The 20,953-nt window shown below is 46.2% G+C and overlaps 1 protein-coding gene across 1 annotated transcript in view; it reads right to left on the bottom strand.

Moving 5' to 3' along the window:
* LOC141026953 (uncharacterized) overlaps window positions 1-14,943 on the bottom strand; it is a 30,834-nt gene extending 15,891 nt beyond the window's left edge. Inside the window, exon 1 of the mRNA XM_073503849.1 lies at window positions 14,538-14,943. Coding sequence (XP_073359950.1) covers window positions 14,538-14,943 — 406 coding nt within the window. The remainder of the gene's footprint in view (window positions 1-14,537) is intronic.
* Between the last annotated feature and the right edge of the window lie 6,010 nt (window positions 14,944-20,953).

The following is a 20,953-nucleotide window of genomic DNA, read 5'->3' as shown; positions in this document are numbered from 1 at the left end:
TTGAGAACGTAAAAAGTATGAAACAATTGCTTGGCTTGTCATCGGGGTTGTGCATGATTTGAATATTTTGTGTGGTGAAGATGGAGCATAGCCAGACCATATGATTTTGTAGGGATAACTTTCTTTGGCCATGTTATTTTGAAAAGACATGATTGCTTTATTAGTATGCTTGAAGTATTATTGTCTTAATGTCAAATGATAGACTATTGCTTTGAATCACCCGTGTCTTAATATTCATGCCATGATTAGATTACATCATCAAGATTATGCTAGGTAGCATTCCACATCAAAAATTATCTTCTTTATCATTTACCTACTCGAGGACGAGCAGGAATTAAGCTTGGGGATGCTGATACGTCTCCGTCGTATCTATAATTTTTGATTGTTCCATGCCAATATTATACAACTTTCATATACTTTTGGCAACTTTTTATACTATTTTTGGGACTAACATATTGATCCAGTGCCCAGTGCCAGTTCCTGTTTGTTGCATGTTTTATGTTTCACATAAAACCCATATCAAACGGAGTCCAAACGGGATAAAAATGGACGAAGAATATTTTTGGAATATTTGTGAAATATGGGAAGAAGAATGAACGCGAGACGGTGCCCGAGGGGGCCACGAGGCAGGGGGGCGCGCCTGCCCCCCTGGGCGCACCCCTAACCCTCGTGGGCCCCCCGTAAGGCGGTTGCTGCTCTTCTTTGGCCACAAGAAAGCTAATTTTCGGGAAAAAATCTTGGCGAAGGTTTCAATCCAATCGGAGTTACGGATCTCCGGATATATAAGAAACGGTGAAAGGGAAGAACGAGAGAACGCAGAAACAGAGAGGGAAAGAGTGACAGATCCAATCTCGGAGGGGCTCTCGCCCCTCCCATGCCATGGAGACCAAGGACCAGAGGGGAAACCCTTCTCCCATCTAGGGAGGAGGTCAAGGAAGAAGGAGGAGGGGGGCTCTCTCCCCCTTGCTTCCGGTGGCGCCGGAGTGCCACCGGGGGCCATTGTCGGTGTCAAAACCGGCGTATCTCGGGTAGGGGTCCCGAACTATGCGTCTAAGGCGGATGGTAACAGGAGGCGGGGGACACAATGTTTACCCATGTTCGGGCCCTCTCGATGGAGGTAATACCCTACTTCCTGCTTGATTGATCTTGATGATATGAGTATTACAAGAGTTGATCTACCACGAGATCGTAGAGGCTAAACCCTAGAAGCTAGCCTATGATTATGATTGTTGTTGTCCTATGGACTGAACCCTCTGGTTTATATAGACACCGGAGGGGGCTAGGGTTTACACAGAGTCGGTTACAAGGGATGATATCTAAATATCCGAATTGCCAAGCTTGCCTTCCACGCAACGGAGAGTCCCATCCGGACACGGGACGAAGTCTTCAATCTTTTATCTTCATAGTCCAACAGTCCGGCCAAAGTATATAGTCCGGCTGTCCGAGGACCCCCTAATCCAGGACTCCCTCAGTAGCCCCTGAACCAGGCTTCAATGACGATGAGTCCGGCGCGCAGATTGTCTTCGGCATTGCAAGGCGGGTTCTTCTCCAAATCCCGAGTACCTGTCGTAACGAGTTGTGTCCGGCTTCCCATGAATGTTGCACTCCTCGGCTTTTGTGCTTTAATAATGGCTATCTCCACGTGTCGAGCGAATGCGAGAAGTCGGGGCATTTTTACATTTGCCACCCTAACCATGTAAGTAAATCATCTATTTAAAGAGACGGGGATCCTCATATCTAGATCACACCATCCTCCCATAGGAGTATCCCTCAGAGCGTGCCCGGAAAATACCATCCCATCATGGCCGGCCATCGCAGCTCCTCTTCTCGCTCCCGTAGCACTAAGCCAGGTAATTGGGAGAAGTGTTCCGTCCCTTACAGCCAATTAGTAGAGTTGCAGACCTAGGGGTTTCTCCCTCCTACGTATATGGTCCCCGTCCGAGCCGGACTAGCCACTTATAATGGCGGGGAGCAAGCGGAGAGCTTTCCTAACCCATCCAGGGGGGAGCGGGTATGCCTTGTCCCTTACTTATTGAGGGGACTCGGATTTCCAATCCATCTGTTCCTTCGCAGGCTCCTGGAGTTCTATGGCCTCCAGTTGCATAACTTCACTCCCGCCTCCATATTACACATCGCTGGCTACGTCACTCTTTGCAATCTGTTTCTGGGCTGCGAAGCTCATTTTGAGCTATGGAAGAGGCTATTCTGCCTCGTACCCCGTACACAGGAGGGGTCAATATATCAAGTGGGCGGAGCCGAAATATGGCGCATCACCGGGACCGGATACCTGTCCGGTACTTCGAAGAAGACATCTGAGACTGGCCTTCGGAGTGGTTTTATATGGAGGACGTCCCCCTTCCGGACCCTATTCGGATGGGCCTTCCTGAGTTTGATAATGCCCCTTTGAAGAAACACCACAACTGGCGCCCTCGGAGCCCCCAGGAGGAAGATAACAGAGAGGTCCTTTACCTGATGGGCAGGATAAAAACGCTAGCCAAATCAGGACTGACAATAGTCGAGGTTATGTCAATATGTATAATGCGGGGGGTGCAACCGCTTCAGTATCGGGGGAAACCCATGTGGAACTTCAATGGAGAAGACGATTCCACCCACTGTGGCCGTAAAGGTCCGGACTTCGCCGCTGCTCTAGCGAAAATACTGTCTGATTTGTACAAAGGAGAGGAAGAGGAGTTCATCCGCATTAAGCCACGGGATGGCTTCTCCACGTACAACCCCCCAAATTGGGTGAGCTGCTACCTTTTACTCCAGACCTTCCCGCATCCTTCATCATAAATATTTACCTTGCTATTTCATAGCAGGAACTGCGAAAAGCTTTGAGGGAGGTCCACAACCCGTCCCCACAGCCAGAGGACCCTGACCGGGCCCTTGACCCCGGACTCGAAGAAGATCCGGACAAATTTGTGGAGCTCGTCGACAGGACGTTCTATCAGTTAAGCTGCGACGGTGCCTTGGCGGCCATCATAGCCGATTATCCTGGCCTGCTCCCTGCATCGCATGTAAGTAAAACCGGAGTCATAACTTCTGAGAAGGATCCCTTCTTTGCACCTTACCCACCGCACAAGTATTGCGTCTTACAGGGAAGGCCCTCGGGGCGCCATGCCAAATCCGTGGTGTCTCATCAACAAGGGGCATCGAAGCCGGGTAGGCTTAAAAGGAAGGCTGTCAGGACTGAGACGCCGTCACAGAGGTATGAAAAAACCCTGCTCCGTGGTTGTCGTCTTTAAAATATAATAACGTCCATGGTTCCTGGCAGGAAAAACGCTCGCCGGACCGTGTTCGGAGAGCCTGCCGGCCATGCCTCCATCAGCCGGACTCCAGAGCCGGACTTAGAGGCAGATGCTAACATGGGGACAACGTCGGATGTTCCTCCTACAGAGGATGCGGATAGGCTGTCCGCTACGAATTCCAAAGTGGAGAGTGCCATGAATCACAGGCGTCGTCGGGCCGTACTCCGCGACCCTGGTTTCTCTGAAGAGGCGTTCGATGCCTTCAACTCAGGAGACGCGTACATCCGAGCTGCTCAAAATGGCCTTGCCAGAGCCACGGACCAGTATGTAAAGGATATACGGGTAAGAAAATCTGATAATTATGTATATCAGTAGCCCCTGAGACTTGAAACAGTTGACACAACTGATTTAAGGATCATGATGTGCGTGGGTTCTTACGAAGAAGAATACCCAGTTGTCTCAAGAGCTGGAGGAGTGCAAAGCCCAGCTACGGGTCGCAGTTGCCGCAATGAAGGAGTCCGAGAAGGCCCCATCTGGTAACACTTGTTTTTATCAAAAAGAATGACATGTACCGGTTAGTATGCGGCATGCATGCAAATCTAACAAGAGATTCTGCAGATAATCCCGGAGTGAATCCGAAGATCGTTCGAGGGGATGAGCAACATGCTCAACGACAGCTAGAGGCTGGCGAGCGCGTGCTTACGCGGGTTAGGCGGGAGAAAAACGATCTCCAAGATGCCAATACCCGGCTGGGCGTTGAACTGAAAGATGTTCGGCCCAGCTCGCTGACTCTGTAAAGGAGAATAAGAGGCTTCGACGCGGCATTTTTAGTAAGTGCTTGAACGAACTTTTATAGAGTTCGGCGAAGAAAACGGCTAACAGAGATATATCTGTAGGTATGCTGACAGGTCGTCCCGAAGAGGAGATGTCCGGATCTGCGGGCGATCTTCTGCAAGAGCTCTCACAACTACACGAACAAGTTCGGCAGGGGATGCAGGGCATTGCCCAGGCCTTGTGGCCATCCGCCTCCCTGCCAGGAGGCATGAGGGAGCTCGTAGAGATGCTCAAGGGAGCACGGCGGCGCTTCCGATTATGGAAGATATCGGCCTGCCGACAAGGCGCGAGGGAAGCCTGGGCCATGGTGAAGACGCGATATACCAAGGCTGACCCGAACCACATGGCCGAGGTCGGGCCTGTGGGGTTTGATGGGAAAGAGATCCCCGTTAGTCTGGTGTATGACCAGGTAAAATTAGCCGCAAAGTATTCCCAACAGGATTGTAGGCTAGACAGCCTATTGGATGGTAGAAGAAGAATTTAGTCAGTCTAAGTGACTGTGTACTTCAAATGACATATTTTGTCCCTAGCCGGATTGTAAATCATTTGTCATGGCGGACCTTTTCGCTTCGACCTCCGGACCCGACAGTCCGGAGTGTATCCGAATACCCGCTCAGTTATGTAAAAACCGGGGTACGCGTGGAAACCAGGCGTAGGGGGTCATAAGTGCTTGAACAGACAAGTACCCAACTAGCTATGTTATATTACATGGATAGTAAGAAACATCTTCCAAGGAGAATAGTTCCGTTAAGGGTTCCTTTCCCTGGGTACGCATGCATTAATGTGCATGTCCGAACTGCGAAAAGAGACGCAGGATATAAACATCTGGGGGCATGTATTGCAATAAGTAAAAGTCATCTTTTGTTCACCGACCGAATATTCCCTTAAGAACGCTAGCTTTCGGCTTCACCCAGTCTGAGGTACACATCCGGCTGACCCGGCAGTAACAATCGCAGAGGTGCTCCCCTTATGCCCTAGCCGAATTAACGGGAACGTAGGGCATAAACCCAAGAGCCAGGCAACCCAGCTTGGCCAAAACTTAAGTCATATCGATGCATATAATGGCGAAGAAAAGGTACCTATAGAAAAGTAACACATGTGCAAGGGGCATAAAGCCCGGAGTATAATTATATTAAGCTTCTGTGTAAGAAGCCCCCAGGTATAATGAGCACGCACGGCGCGTCAAGATTGTGTAGTCAAGACACACTTTAAGCTTTTAAGGCCATGAAGAAAAAGGGAAGAAAGAAAGAAAGAAAGAAAGACAGATAGCGAATATATATAAAAAAGGGGCGGAGGTAAGGAGACGAACACAGAGTCTGGCACTAGGCGTAGAATCTTCGGAGTCTGGCCGCGTTCCATGGATTTGGCTCGAGTCGATTGTCCGATGCATCACGCAGACGGTACGCTCCACCGGTGAGAACTTTATCGATGATGAAGGGACCTTCCCATTTGGTCTTGAGCTTGTCCTTTTTCTTCTCTGGTAGGCGTAGAACGAGTTCGCCAATGTTATAAGTTTTGGCCCGTACTTCTCTGCTTTGATACCGTCGAGCCTGTTGCTGATAGAATGCGGAGCGGGCTTTTGCAACGTCACGCTCCTCCTCCAGGGCATCTAAACTATCCTGCCGATCAAACTCGGCTTCTTTCTCTTCGTACATGCGCACTCGAGGTGAGTCATGAATGATGTCGCAGGGCAGTACCGCCTCTGCGCTGTACACCATAAAAAAGGTGTGTGTCCGGTAGTGCGATTCGGCGTGGTCCGCAGCCCCCATAGTACGGACTCGAGCTCCTCAACCCAGTGCATATCTGATTCCTTCAAGGATCGCACTAGTCTGGGTTTAATGCCGCTTATAATAAGACCATTTTCTCGTTCGACTTGACCATTGGTTTGGGGGTGATAGACGGAGGCATAATCGAGCTTAATGCCCATGTTGCCGCACCAAGTTTTTACCTCGTCAGTTGTGAAGTTCGAGCCATTATCGGTGATGATGTTGTGGGGGACGCCGTAACGGTGTACAACCCCGGATATGAAGTCTATCACTGGTCCGGACTCGACCGTTTTAACTGGTTTGGCTTCTATCCATTTGGTGAATTTATCCACCATGACCAATAGGTACTTTTTCTTATGGCTTCCGCCTTTAAGGGTCCGACCATATCAAGCCCCCAGACCGCAAAGGGCCAGGTAATGGGGATTGTTCGGAGAGCGGTAGGTGGCAGATGGCTTTGGTTTGCGAAAAGCTGGCAACCGACGCAATGTTGGACGAGGTCCTGTGCGTCTGCTCGGGCCGTCGGCCAGTAAAAACCTGTACGGAAGGCCTTCCTTACAAGGACCCGAGCTGCAGCGTGGTGGCCGCCGAGTCCAGCATGAATTTCCGCCAAAAGTTGCCGTCTTCCTCTTCAGAGATGCACCTTTGAAGTACTCCGGTAACGCTTTTCTTATAAAGCTCTCCCTCGTGGACCTTGTAGGCTTTAGACCGCCGCACAATGCAACGTGCCTCGTTTGGGTCCTCAGGGAGTTCTTGCCTAGTTAGGTAGGCCAAGAAGGGTTCTGTCCACGGGGCGATGACAGCCATAATCACGTGGGCCGAAGGTGTCATTTCGGTGGCAGAGCCTCCGATTACGTCAGAGTGTTCAGGATCGGGCGTTGTGGCTGGATCCGGACTGTTGTTGCCGGTCTCCCCTTCCCACACTGCGGATGGCTTAAACAGCCTTTCCAAGAAGATATTAGGTGGGACCGGGTCGCGCTTAGCACCGATGTGGGCGAGGATATCCGCCGCTTGATTGTTTTCTCAGACCACATGGTGGAATTCGAGCCCCTCGAACCGAGCTGACATTTTGAGGACGGCGTTGCGCTAAGCCGCCATTTTTGGGTCCTTGGCGTGAAAGTCTCTATTTATTTGAGATATTGCGAGGTTCGAATCCCCACGCACCTCTAGGCGTTGAATGCCCATGGAGACTGCCATCCGGAGACCATGCAACAGGGCCTCATATTCTGCTGCATTGTTGGAGTCTGTGTATAATATTTGGAGTACGTATTGGACTGTATCTCCGGTGGGGGAGGTCAGGACGACGCCAGCCCCCAGACCAGCCAGCATCTTAGAGCCGTCAAAGTGCATGATCCAATTGGAGTACGCGCCGTACTCTTTAGGGAGTTCGGCTTCTGTCCATTCGGCGACGAAATCAGCCAGTACTTGCGACTTAATGGCTCACCGTGGTTTGTATGTTATGTCGAACGGGAGGAGCTCAATAGCCCAGTTAGCAATCCGGCCCGTGGCATTGCAGTTATTTATTACTCCCTCCGTTTCTAAATATAAGTCTTTGTAGAGATTTCACTATGAACCACATACGGATGTATATAGATGCATTTTAAGTGTAGATTCATTCATTTTGCTCTATATGTAGTCCACCTAGTGAAATCTCTACAAATACTTATATTTAGGAATGGAGGGAGTATGTCGTTGAGTGGTACTTCAGAAGCCACCGTAATTGAACACTCTTGAAAGTAGTGTCGTAGTTTCCGGGATGCCATGAAGACCGCATATGCTATCTTTTGATAATGTGGGTACCGTGATTTGCATGGAGTGAGGACAGTGGGTACGTAGTATACCGGCTTTTGAAGCGGGAACTTATGTCCGTCCGTCTCTCGTTCGACGACGAGCACTGCGCTTACAACTTGGTGTGTTGCCGCTATATATAACAGCATTGGTTCGCCAATATTTGGCGCAGCCAAGATTGGGTTGCTGGCCAAGACGGCTTTTATTTCTTCTAATCCGGCCGTGGCCGCATCCGTCCACTCGAAGTGTTCGATGCGTCGAAGAAGGCGATAAAGAGGTAGTGCCTTTTCTCCCAATCGGGAGATAAAGAGGCTTAAGGCAGCCATGAATCCAGTTAGTTTCTGTATTTGCTTGAGGTCTATTGGGATAGCCAACTGTGACAGAGCTCGGATTTTAGCCGGATTTACTTCAATTCCTCTATAGGAAACGATGAAGCCCAAGAGCTTTCCGGCGGGCACGCCGAAAACGCATTTTTCCGGATTGAGCTTGATGTCATATGTTCGGAGATTGTCGAACGTGAGCCTCAAGTCGTCTATTAAGGATTCGACATGTCTGGTTTTAATGACCACATCGTCTACGTATGCCTCCACTGTTTTGCCGATTTGTGTTTCCAGGCATGTCTGAATCATGCGTTGATAGGCTGCACCGGCGTTTTTGAGCCTGAAAGGCATGGTGTTAAAACAGAAGGGGCCGTATGGAGTGATGAATGCCGTTGCGGCTTGATCGGACTCCGCCATCTTGATTTGATGGTATCCGGAGTATGCGTCGAGGAAACACAATGAGTCGTGTCCTGCGGTAGCGTCGATAATTTGATCCATGCGGGGGAGGGGGAAGGGATCCTTGGGGCAAGCCTTGTTAAGGTCCTTGAAATCGACACATAGGCGCCAGGATTTGTCCTTCTTTGGTACCATTACCAGGTTTGCTATCCAGTCCGGATGTTTTATTTCTCTAATGAATCCGGCCTCGAGTAACTTGGCTAGCTCCTCTCCCATGGTTTGCCGCTTCGGCTCTGAGAAACGCCGAAGAGTCTGCTTGACCGGCTTGTATCCCTTTAGAATGTTTAGGCTATGCTCGGCCAGCCTGCGTGGGATTCCTGGCATGTCTGAAGCATGCTAGGCGAAGATGTCCCAATTCTCGCGCAAGAACTCCCGCAATGCGGCGTCTGTTGTGGGGTTCAGCTGTGCCCCGATGGATGCTGTTTTTGTAGGGTCCGTTGGGTGGACCTGGAATTTGACTATTTCGTCCGCTGGTTTAAAAGAGGTGGACTTGGGTATTTTGTCGACTATCACGTCGTCCCTGTCCACTGTGGAGCGCAGCGCAATTAGTTCTTCGGCCGCGAGGGCTTCGGATAACGCCTCGAGGGCCAGTGCGGCGGTTTTATTTTTGGCGCGGAGTGCTATGTCCGGATCACTGGCTAGAGTGATGATTCCATTGGGCCCGGGCATCTTGAGCTTCATGTACCCGTAATGGGGTATAGCTTGGAAGATCGTGAATGCCTCCCGCCCTAAAAGGGCGTGGTATCTGCTACTGAACGGGGCCACTTGGAATGTGATTTCTTCGGACCTATAATTCTCCGGCGTGCCGAATACCACATCTAGTGTGATTTTTCCCGCACATCGTGCCTCCCGACTAGGGATGATTCCTCTGAAGGTCGTGCTGCTTTGCTCAATGCGGCTCTTGCCTATTTCCATTTTGCTAAGAGTCTCCTCGTAGATGAGGTTTAATTTGCTGCCACCGTCCATGAGCACTTTAGTAAGCCAGAAGCCGTCCACAATCGGACTAAGGACCAAAGCGGCAGGTGCTCGGACTGTTCGGAATTGAGGTTCGTCACTGGCATTGAAGGTTATGGCCGTATCGTTCCATGGATTTATTGCTGCAACGTGGCAGACTTCGGCGAGGCTGTGGAGTGCTCGCTTGCGCCTATTATTTGAGGCGAAAGTCTCGAAGACTGTCAATATTATATTGTTATTTTCCACGGGATGATGCTCTGTGGTATTGTTGATGAGGAGATCCTCGCCGCTCTTGGCCACCTGCCGGAGTATCCAACATGCTCTAAGGTTGTGTGTTGGCATGGTATCCGGTGTACTGTGAATTTTGCATGGCCCATTGAGCCGTCCCTCCAATACAGTTCCGCGCCCTGTAGTGGCCTTTGGTTTCTTTGTAATTAGATCGGGTGACTTACGAGAGTACACCCTTTTAGTTCGGACGGGTGGTTTAGTGAGAGCCGGAGGATCCCAGAATTTTGCTTGGGTTTTCCAGGCGCTTTCCATCGCACAGTACTTCCGTACTATGGCCGCCAAGTCAGCGAAGTGTGCAAAAGAATGAAATTGCGTCTTCCTCGCGACAGTCCTTAACCTTGCTCATTACAAGGAGGAATCTAGCCCAATAGTGATGTACTGTCTCTTGGGGCTCTTGTCTAATGAGGGAAAGATCACTTATGTCTGGGTGGGTGGGTAGATTTAGGTCCAAACCCTAACCCAATCTGAGACCCAGGGGCAGAGGAGTTTCCGAGCTTGGTAGTTCGGGCTCCGGGATGTTGCCCAATTTTTCTGGCCCGCTGTCTGATTCTAGGTTCAAAGCTTGGGCCATGTCCTCCCGTAGACGGGTATCCGGCTCGGAGAGCTCGGGAATCCGGACATAGTTCGTCCTCAAGATAGAGGAAGAATCGCTGCGTTGCTCCTCCGCCACCGCTATCCGATGGGTGACCGGCAGAGAGTTAATCTCCCTTTGGTCGGGTTTAAGCCCGATCCGATCATAGTCCGTAGCGACTCCCAGGGCGGCGATGCGATCCAAGAGCTCGTTCAAGGAAGAGATCTCCATTGGATCCATCTGCTCGGCGAATCCCGAGCCGGCATGGAGGCTGTTTTCGATGACCCGAGAAGTCATCATCGGCGCGACGGCCAAACGGGCGCTCATGACGAAGCCGCCTATTCGGAGAGTTTGGCCTACAGCCAGGGCTCCCCCCGAGGTAATGTTGTCCTTGACAACAAGACTATCCATCAAGCCTTATCGTGACGGCACATTGGAACTCTCAATGAAAGCACCAATGTCGATGTCAAAACCGGCGGATCTCGGGTAGGGGGTCCCGAACTGTGCGTCTAAGGTGGATGGTAACAGGAGGCGGGGGACACAATGTTTACCCAGGTTCGGGCCCTCTCGATGGAGGTAATACCCTACTTCCTCCTTGATTGATCTTGATGATATCAGTATTACAAGAGTTGATCTACCATGAGATCGTAGAGGCTAAACCCTAGAAGCTAGCCTATGATTATGATTGTTGTTGTCCTACGGACTAAACCCTCCGGTTTATATAGACACCGGAGGGGGCTAGGGTTTACACAGAGTCGGTTACAAGGGAGGAGATCTACATATCTGAATTGCCAAGCTTGCCTTCCACGCAATGGAGAGTCCCATCCGGACACGGGATGAAGTCTTCAATCTTGTATCTTCATAGTCCAACGGTCCGGCCAAAGTATATAGTCCGGCTGTCCGAGGACCCCCTAATCCAGGACTCCCTCAGCCATCATCATCACCGCAATCTTCACCAACAACTTCACCGCCATCATCACCAACTCTTCCCCCCTCTATGCAGCGGTGTAACCCCTCTTTTACCCATTGTAATCTCTACTTAAACATGGTGCTCAACGCTATATATTATTTCCCAATGATGTATGGCTATCCTATGATGTTTGAGTAGATCCATTTTGTCCTATGGGTTAATTGATGATCGTGATTGGTTTGAGTTGCATGTTTTATTATTGGTGCTGTCCTATGGTGCTCTTTGTGTTGCGCAAGCGTGAGGGATCCCCACTTTAGGGTTTGCAATATGTTCATGATTTGCTTATGGTGGGTGGCGTGAGTGACAGAAGCATATACCAGAGTAAGTAGATTATTTGCGTATGGGAATAAAGAGGACTTGATACTTTAATGCTATGGTTGGGTTTTACCTTAATGATCTTTAGTAGTTGCGGATGCTTGCTAGAGTTCCAATCATAAGTGCATATGATCCAAGTAGAGAAAGTATGTTAGCTTATGCCTCTCCCTCAAATAAAATCGCAATAGTGATTACCGGTCTAGTTATCGATTGCCTAGGGACAAATAACTTTCTCGTGACAAAAAGCTCTCTACTAAAACTAACTTAGTTGTGTCTTCTTCTAAACAGCACCTACTTTTTATTTACGCGCTCTTTATTATCTTGCAAACCTATCCAAAAACACCTACAAAGTACTTCTAGTTTCATACTTGTTCTAGGTAAAGCGAATGTTAAGCATGCGTAGAGTTGTATCGGTGGTCGATAGAACTTGAGGGAATATTTGTTCTACCTTTAGCTCCTCGTTGGGTTCGACACTCTTACTTATCGAAAGAGGCTACAATTGATCCCCTATACTTGTGGGTTATCAGGCACCGAGTGAAAAAAAATTGCCACCGCGGAAATATCTATCTCCCCGCCCCTCCCTCCTACCAAAAGCCACACTTCCACTGTTCCTCCTCGCTTTCCAAGTTCAAACCTTCACTGCTACTTACTGGCAGCTCAGCCTCCTCGCCGGCGACCCTTCTTCTTGCAGCGCCGCCTTCTCGCCGGCTACCCTTCTTCTTGCAGCGCCGCCTCCTCGCCGACGACCCTTCTTCTTGCAGCGCCGCCTCCTCGCCGGCGACCCTTCTTATTGTTGCGCGGCCTCCTCGCCGCCGACCCTTCTTCTTGCTGCGTGGCCTCGTCGGTATGGTCAGGTAATCCACACCCCACCCACACCATCCTCCTCCTTTCCCATCCCACATGCCCCGACTGACGGAGCGACACCTTCCATCGAAATCACTGCCCCCCTCCTCCAATTAAGCGCCGCCCACAGCCATTTTACACGCAGTATAACGTGGAGCTGAGTAGCATGCAGCCGCATGCGCGAACGAGGTCACTATGGTTGACATGCGTGTCGACCGCCAGATCTTGGAGGAGCACCTCGTCTTCGAGGCCACCGTCGACACCGCCGCGCGTTTGTCTACTTTAAAATACAGTTCGTAATGTTTTCTCGAGGCCACCGCCAGTGCCTTCTAGTGATTTGTCCTCTGTAATGTTAATATGCAATCTGATGTTTAGTTAATAGTTTTCCTCTGAAATGTAATGTTCAGTTAACACTTTGGTCCAACAATTGCTACATTTTGTAGTACTGTTCTCAAGCTTTCTTTGTTTTGTTAACTATCTTATCTTCTAGTACATGTTTCTATTCTGCAATATCGTGCTCAGTTAACTATTTGGTTCATTTGGTCTGTTGTCCATTTAACTGTTTGGTTCAGTTCTGCAATGTGATTTTCATTTGTTGTGGGTACAATTTTGTATTGTTATGCATGTGACACCAATCGAATTTGGCTATACTCAATACATATTCTACTGATAGTATGGCAACTGTCAGTTAACCTGATCAAGATCTTCCTTATGTGTGTTGCATGGAAACAATGGGAGACACTGCGGTTTATCATCGAGGTTTGTTCAAGCAGGGTCCTTTGGCTAATAGCACATTATTGTGCAGTTGCAGGAATCATTCTAATATTTAGGTTTCTTACAATTTGGTCTTGAACATGTAGGTCCTGCTGTCATAGGCTTAGACCCACTGTTCGACCCATTTTGCATATGGGGAAATGAGATGTCCATGAATATCAGTCAAGTCAAGAAACTCAGAAAGATTGTTAGGATGAAGAAACTTGCGACGAATAACAGCAAGATCTTTGTTTGCACAATGAAGAAGACATCAGTCAACTATAGGATGGTACCAACTCTTTTACCTTGTTTTTACCCCTTGCACCATTTCAAAATTTACAACAACGATTTATGCATAGCTTTGTTTCAGTACTTTTCAAAGCAGTTCACCGATGATTACCTCTCAAACCACCTGCATGGTCAAGAGGCGAGGAAGGTATTCATTCAACACCCACGGTACAATATTGAAGTCTTGCTGAAGAGGACGAAGGTTGGGCGGGCAATTATCCATAGCCACTGGCCTAAAGTTGCGAGAACATTCAACATCACTGAAGGCTCAATATTTGCCTTCCGCTTCTGCAGTTTCCCAGATGAGATTCATCTGTCTATTTACCGTGTATGATGCTACTTTCCAAAGGTTTTTGATGCTGCATGTGAAACTTGGTGCTGTTGTGTAATGGCGTAACTGAGTGCCGATGCTATCTGATGTAATTCGATTATGAAATCCAGGTTGCTTTTATACGAATATGAAATATCTGGCGTGTTTTATAAGAAATATTAGTTTGATTAGTACATGGATTAACAATAATAGGCTAATTACCCTGCTTATTGGGGTTTTCTATTGCAAACGGTTACTCAGACAGCACCGTGGGCGATGAACTCAAACAACCCGCACGGTTTCTAAAAAGTAGGCGTGTTCGATCAACTAACAATCACACACGGCTTCCGGCAGCGAACTGTTTGCGTTAGGCCACCTTGCACACACGTTTCCACACAAAGAACTGTGTGGGATGTACATACCTACGGAAATGATTTTTTGGGATTCACCGTGTGGGATGTACATACCTACGGAAATGATTTCTGGGGTTCACCATGTGGGATGAACATACCTACGGAAATGATTTCTGGGATTCACTGTGTGGGATGTACATACCTACGGAAATGATTTCTGGGATTCACCGTGTGGGATGTACATACCTACGGAAATGATTTCTGGGATTCACCGTGTGGGATGTACATACCTACGGAAATGATTGGGTTTCCATGCCTCGCCCGATCGCACACGGCCCCAGCCTGGGTCCCACGAGGGCCTATCCCCCACGATTTCTGGGTCGTGTGGGAAGGACCCCCCTATCGCCCACACTCCCTTGGCGATGGTTCCAAATGTCGTCGCGGAAAGGGGTTTTAGATCGTTTGTTTAGGACCGATGCGTACCAGTGCAATATAATGTTTTCAAACATTTTCTGCCCATTGGAAATTTTGTATCTTTGACAAGTGTAGTTGTTAGCAGGAATGTAGACCCAGGGTTTTTGCTCCTTAGCTCTTGCCCATAATCCCATAGCCTGTTGAACTGCTCTTCCTCATCACCATGTATCTCCTTAAGTGCTTGCTTCCTAGCCCTAGCAAGCTTCCATCTATTAGGAGTAACATTGAATTCCTTTGTAATTTTCCTTGAAAATGTTCCAATGGACATCTTCTGGTCATCTCTGAACTCATCAATGAAAAAGTTGCACAGGAATTTTGCTGTCATATCCTTTAAATTCCACTTCTTCTGGCACTTATGCAGTCCATTGTATGCCTTGATGACAAAACCTCCAGTCATGTTGTCATTTCCAGCCATAAGCACGCATGGGCAACCACCACCCTGACAAACTGCCTCCAATCTGATCTTGTCATTCTTCAGCTTCTTGATCTGCACTCTTGATATGTCTCCGTCGTATCTACTTTTCCAAACACTTTTGCCCTTATTTTGGACTCTAACTTGCATGATTTGAATGGAACTAACCCGGACTAACGATGTTTTCAGCAGAATTGCCATGGTGCTATTTATGTGCAGAAACAAAAGTTCTTGGAATGACCTGAAACTCCACGGAGCTTATTTTGGGAAAATATTAAAAATATTGGCGAAAGAATCAAGGCCAGGGGGGCCCACCACCTGTCCACGAGGGTGGGGGCGTGCCTGCTCCCCTGGGCGCGCCCCCTGCCTCGTGGGCCCCCTGGAGCTCCACCGACCTCAACTCCAACTCCATATATTCGTGTTCGGGGAGAAAAAAATCAGAGAGAAGGATTCATCACATTTTACGATACGGAGCCACCGCCAAGCCCTAAACTATCTCGGGAGGGATGATCTGGAGTCCGTTTGGGGCTCCGAAGAGGGGAATCCGTCGCCATCGTCATCATCAACCATCCTCCATCACCAATTTCATGATGCTCACCACCGTGCGTGAGTAATTCCATCGTAGGCTTGCTGGACGGTGATGGGTTGGATGTGATTATCATGTAATCGAGTTAGTTTTGTTAGGGTTTGATCCCTAGTATCCACTATGTTCTGAGATTGATGTTGCTATGACTTTGCTATGCTTAATGCTTGTCACTAGGGCCCGAGTGCCTTGATTTCAGATATGAACCTATTATGTTTTCATGAATATATGTGAGTTCTTGATCCTATCTTGCAAGTCTATAGTCACCTACTATGTGTTATGATCCGGCAACCCCGAAGTGACAATAATCGAGACCACTCCCGGTGATGACAGTAGTTTGAGGAGTTCATGTATTCATTATGTGTTAATGCTTTGGTCCGGTACTCTATTAAAAGGAGGCCTTAATATCCCTTAGTTTCCATTAGGACCCCGCTGCCACGGGAGGGTAGGACAAAAGATGTCATGCAAGTTCTTTTCCATAAGCACGTATGACTATATTCAGAATACATGCCTACATTACATTGATGAATTAGAGCTAGTTCTGTGTCACCCTATGTTATGATTGTTACATGATGAACCGCATCCGGCATAATTCTCCATCACCGATCCAATGCCTACGAGCTTTTCACATATTGTTCTCCGCTTATTTACTTTTCCGTTGCTACTGTTACAATCACTACAAAACCCAAAATATTACTTTTGCTACCGTTACCGTTACTTCCATATTACTTTGCTACTAAATACTTTGCTGCAGATATTAAGTTATCCAGGTGTGGCTGAATTGACAACTCAGTTGCTAATACTTGAGAATATTCTTTGGCTCCCCTTCTGTCGAATCAATAAATTTGGGTTGAATACTCTACCCTCGAAAACTGTTGCGATCCCCTATACTTGTGGGTTATCAAGACTATTTCTGGCGCCGTTGCCGGGGAGCATGGCTCTATTCTTTGAGTCACTTGGGATTTATATCTGCTGGTCACTATGAGGAACTTGAAAGGTGGGAAAACAAAAATTTATCCCTCAACTACGAGGGGAGGTAAGGAACTGCCATCTAGCTCTGCACTTGATTCACCTTCTGTTTTGAGTAAGCTTGCGACACCTAAACCTGCTTCTGCTATTAATTCTGATATGTCGCATGTTATTGATGATGCCACTTCTGCTATGCATAATACTTATGATGAAACTACTTCTATGTTTGATACTACTAAGCCGCTTGGTGAATTTCTTGATGAACAACTTGCTAGGGCTAGAGAGAATGAAATTATTGAAACTGATAATATTGATGAAAGTGATGATGAAGGCTCTCCCAATAAATATTAATTGCCTGTTGTGCCTGAGGGCTATGTTATGGATGAAGAGACTAAAAGAGACTTTCTTGCTTGCAATGATAGAAGTGATCTTAAGAAATTATTAGCTAAGCTTAAACAAAAAACTCTGAATGCTAGAATGAAATATGATCCTGCTTATGCTACTTCACCTATCTTTGTTACTGATAAGGATTATGAATTCTCTGTTGATCCTGATATAATTACTTTGGTTGAATTTGATCCTTTTTATGGCTATGAATCTGAAACTGTTGTGGCACATCTCACTAAATTAAATGATATAGCCACCCTGTTCACTAATGATGAGAGAACCCGCTACTTTTATATCCTTAAAATATTTCCATTATCATTAAAGGGTGATGCTAAGATATGGTTTAATTCTCTTGATCCTGGTTGTGTGCGTAGTCCCCAGGATATGATTTATTACTTCTCTGCTAAATATTTCCCTGCTCATAAGAAACAAGCTGCTTTAAGGGAAATATATAATTTTGTGCAAATTGAAGAAGAGAGTCTCCCACAAGCTTGGGGGAGGCTTCTCCAATTACTTAATGCTTTGCCTGATCATCCTCTTAAGAAAAATGAAGTACTTGATATCTTGTATAATGGACTAACCGATGCTTCCAGATATTACCTGGATAGTTGTGCTGGTTCTGTTTTCAGGGAAAGAACACCAGATGAAGCTGAAATTCTATTGAATAATATGTTGACCAATGAAAATAATTGGACACTTCCTGAGCCAACTCCTGAGCCTATTCCTAAACCAACTCCGAAGAAAAGGGGTGTTCTATTTCTCAGTCCTGAAGATATGCAAGAGGCAAAGAAATCTATGAAATAAAAAGGTATTAAAGCTGAAGATGTTAAGAATTTACCTCTTATTGAAGAAATACATGGTCTTGATTTACCGTCTGTTGAAGAAATGTATGATCTTAATTCATCTCCTATTGAAGAAACTCATGGTCTTGATAACCCGACACAGGTAGTAAAGGTAAATTCTCTCTATAGATATGATAAAGCTGAAATCCCTCCTACTAAGTTTGCCAGCCAATGTTTGGATGAGTTTGATAACTTTATGGTTAAGCAAGAATATTTTAATGCTTATTTTGGTAGACAATTATAACAAAATGCTTATATGATTGAACACTTGGGTGATTATATGTCTAGAGTTAAAGGTGAACTTAAACTCATTAGTAAACATGCTTCTATGGTTACCACTCAAGTAGAACAAGTACTTAAAGCTCATAATGATTTGCTCAATGAACTGAATAGTAAGAATAATGATTATGTTGTTAGAGTGGCTACTAGAACTGGTAAAATGACTCAGGAACCTTTGTATCCTAAGGGCCATCCTAAGAGAATTGAGCAAGATTCTCAGAGAAATAATATAGATGCACCTAGTCCTTCTAAAAGGAAGAAAAAGAAAAATGATAGGACTTTGCATGCTTCTAGTGAACCTATTGCTGAAACACCTGAGAATCCAAATGATATTTCTATCTCTGATGCTGAAACACAATCTGGTAATGAACATGAACCTAGTAATAATGTTAATGATGATGTTCATGTTGATGCTCAACCTAGCAATGATAATGATGTAGAAATTGAACCTGCTGTTGATCTTGATAACCCACAATCAAAGAATCAACGTTATGATAAGAGAGACTTTGTTGCTAGGAAACACGGTAAAGAAAGAGAACCATGGGTTCAGAAACCCATGCATTTTCCTCCGAAACCATCCAAGAAAAAGGATGATGAGGATTTTGAGCGGTTTGCTGAAATGATTAGACCTATCTACTTGCGTATGCGATTAATTGATATGCTCAAAATGAATCCTTATGCTAAGTATATGAAAGAAATTGTCACTAATAAAAGAAAGATACCGGAAGCTGAAATTTCCACCATGCTTGCTAATTATACTTTTAAGGGTGGAATACCTAAGAAACTAGGAGATCCAGGAGTACCAACTATACCATGCTCCATTAAAAGAAACTATGTTAAAACTGCTTTATGTGATCTTGGAGCCGGTGTTAGTGTTATGCCTCTCTCTTTATATCGTAGACTTGATTTGAATAAGTTGACACCTACTGAAATATCCTTGCAAATGGCTGATAAATCAACTGCTATACCTGTCGGTATTTGTGAGGATGTGCCTGTTGTGGTTGCAAACGTTACTATTTTAATGGACTTTGTTATTCTTGATATTCCCGAGGACGATAGTATGTCTATAATTATTGGAAGACCTTTTTTGAATACTGCAGGGGCTGTTATTGATTGCAACAAAGGCAATGTCACTTTTCATGTTAATGGTAATGAGCGTACGGTACACTTTCCGAGGAAACAACCTCAAGTCCACAGTATCAATTCTATTGGAAAAATTTCGTCGATTATTTTTGGAGGTTTTGAATTTCCTCTTCCTACTGTCAAGAAGAAATATGATATTCTTATTATTGGGGATGTGCATATCCCCGTTGAGGTAACATAGTGTTATTCGAAATTTCTCCGGTTTCATGTTACTCGAAATGAGTTTGTTAACAATACTTGATCAACCTTGTTAGTGGATTCCTTTTGATGAGCATGAGATGGATGAAGTTAGAAACACAACCTTCTGTACCCCTCTTTTACTTTCTGTTATTTAGTTGAAATAAAGTAAAAATAGTATTTTTCTGTCTGTTTTCTGAATTATCCATGCAATATAAAAATACCCCGAAAATAAAAGTTCTCCAAATGCCCTGCCAATTTAATATGATTTTTTTCTGAAATATTTGAGAATATTTAGCACTGAGAACACAGCAGGGGGAGCAAGCACCTGGGCACGAGGGTCCAGGGCGCGCCCACCCCCTGGGTGCGCCCCCTGTCTTGTGGGCCCATGGTGGCTCCCCTCCATTTATTCCTGCACCCACACACTTCTTCTTCCTCCCAAAAAATTCACCATCCAGCTCAAGCATGAGTTCTAGCTCATTTTGCTGCGATTTTCGATCTCCTTGCTAAAAGCACCTCTCACAAAACTGCTTTGGGGGATTGTTCCTTGGTATGTGACTCCTCCATTGGTCCAATTAGTTTTTGTTCTAGTGTTTTATTCGTTGCAAATTTGTGCTGCCTAGGTGACCATGTTCTTGAGCTTGCATGTCAAATTTATATGGTTCCAAGTAGTTCTAATGCATGATATAGGCTCTAGGCACTTGTAGGAGTAGTTGCTATCAATTTTGTTGAGTTTGGTTTACTTTTATTTGAAGTTACTAAAAATTTCAGAAATTTTCAGAAAATAATGAAGAGATTTTTGAGGGGCTCATCGAGCCGAAGCTCGAAGGAAAAGCAAAGTGAAGAAGCAGAGAGGCCCAAATATAATCTGCCTCGCACCGCGGAGGTTCGGCCGTGTGAATGGTCTTCCGATGATTTCTTGAGAGCAGCCGGGATTTATGATGATTTTTATGAATTGGCTGAGAATGCAGGCCTGACCAACTTCCTCCGCGACCAACGCGAACAGTATCTCTTACTCACCAATACTTTTGTGCAAAACTTCTACTACTATCCTAAGGAATCACCTCCTTCAGTAGAGTTTCATTTATATGATGTGGTTAAGAAGATGTCTCTATGAATTTTGCAGGGTTTGCAAAATACCTTTCGAGGGTAGCTTAGAGGAACCACATCGTAAAGATGTGGACGGGTTTATTGATACTATTACTGTAGGGGAAACTAGGAAGGTTTCTGATGCAAGAATCACTAGCATTCATTTTCCTGTTTTACGCTACTTTGCAATATTTGCTAGTCGTTGCTTAATCGGCCGCGGAAAGTGTGGAAACCTTAGTGTTCCTGATATTATTATTTTGTTCCATGGTTTATTCTGTGATGACTCTGTTAGTATGGGCGGTATTATTGCTAAACGGTTAAGTCTGAACAGTACAAAGGGCCCCATCTTTGGAGGTGTTTATGCTTCACGCCTTGCTGCATACTATAACATACCTATTAGGCATTATGAAAAGGAAGAAAAATTGTTGCCTACTGTTTATTTAGATTATAAGAGTATGGTAGCGCATGACTTTATTGTTAAGAATAGGGAAGGGGCGCTTAAATACAAATTGTTCTTTGATAAACATCACCCTGAGACTATTAC

Source organism: Aegilops tauschii, chromosome 7, assembly GCF_002575655.3.
Source record: "Aegilops tauschii subsp. strangulata cultivar AL8/78 chromosome 7, Aet v6.0, whole genome shotgun sequence".
NCBI classification, from domain to species: domain Eukaryota; kingdom Viridiplantae; phylum Streptophyta; class Magnoliopsida; order Poales; family Poaceae; genus Aegilops; species Aegilops tauschii.
This window is presented reverse-complemented; position numbering and strand designations above follow the sequence as displayed.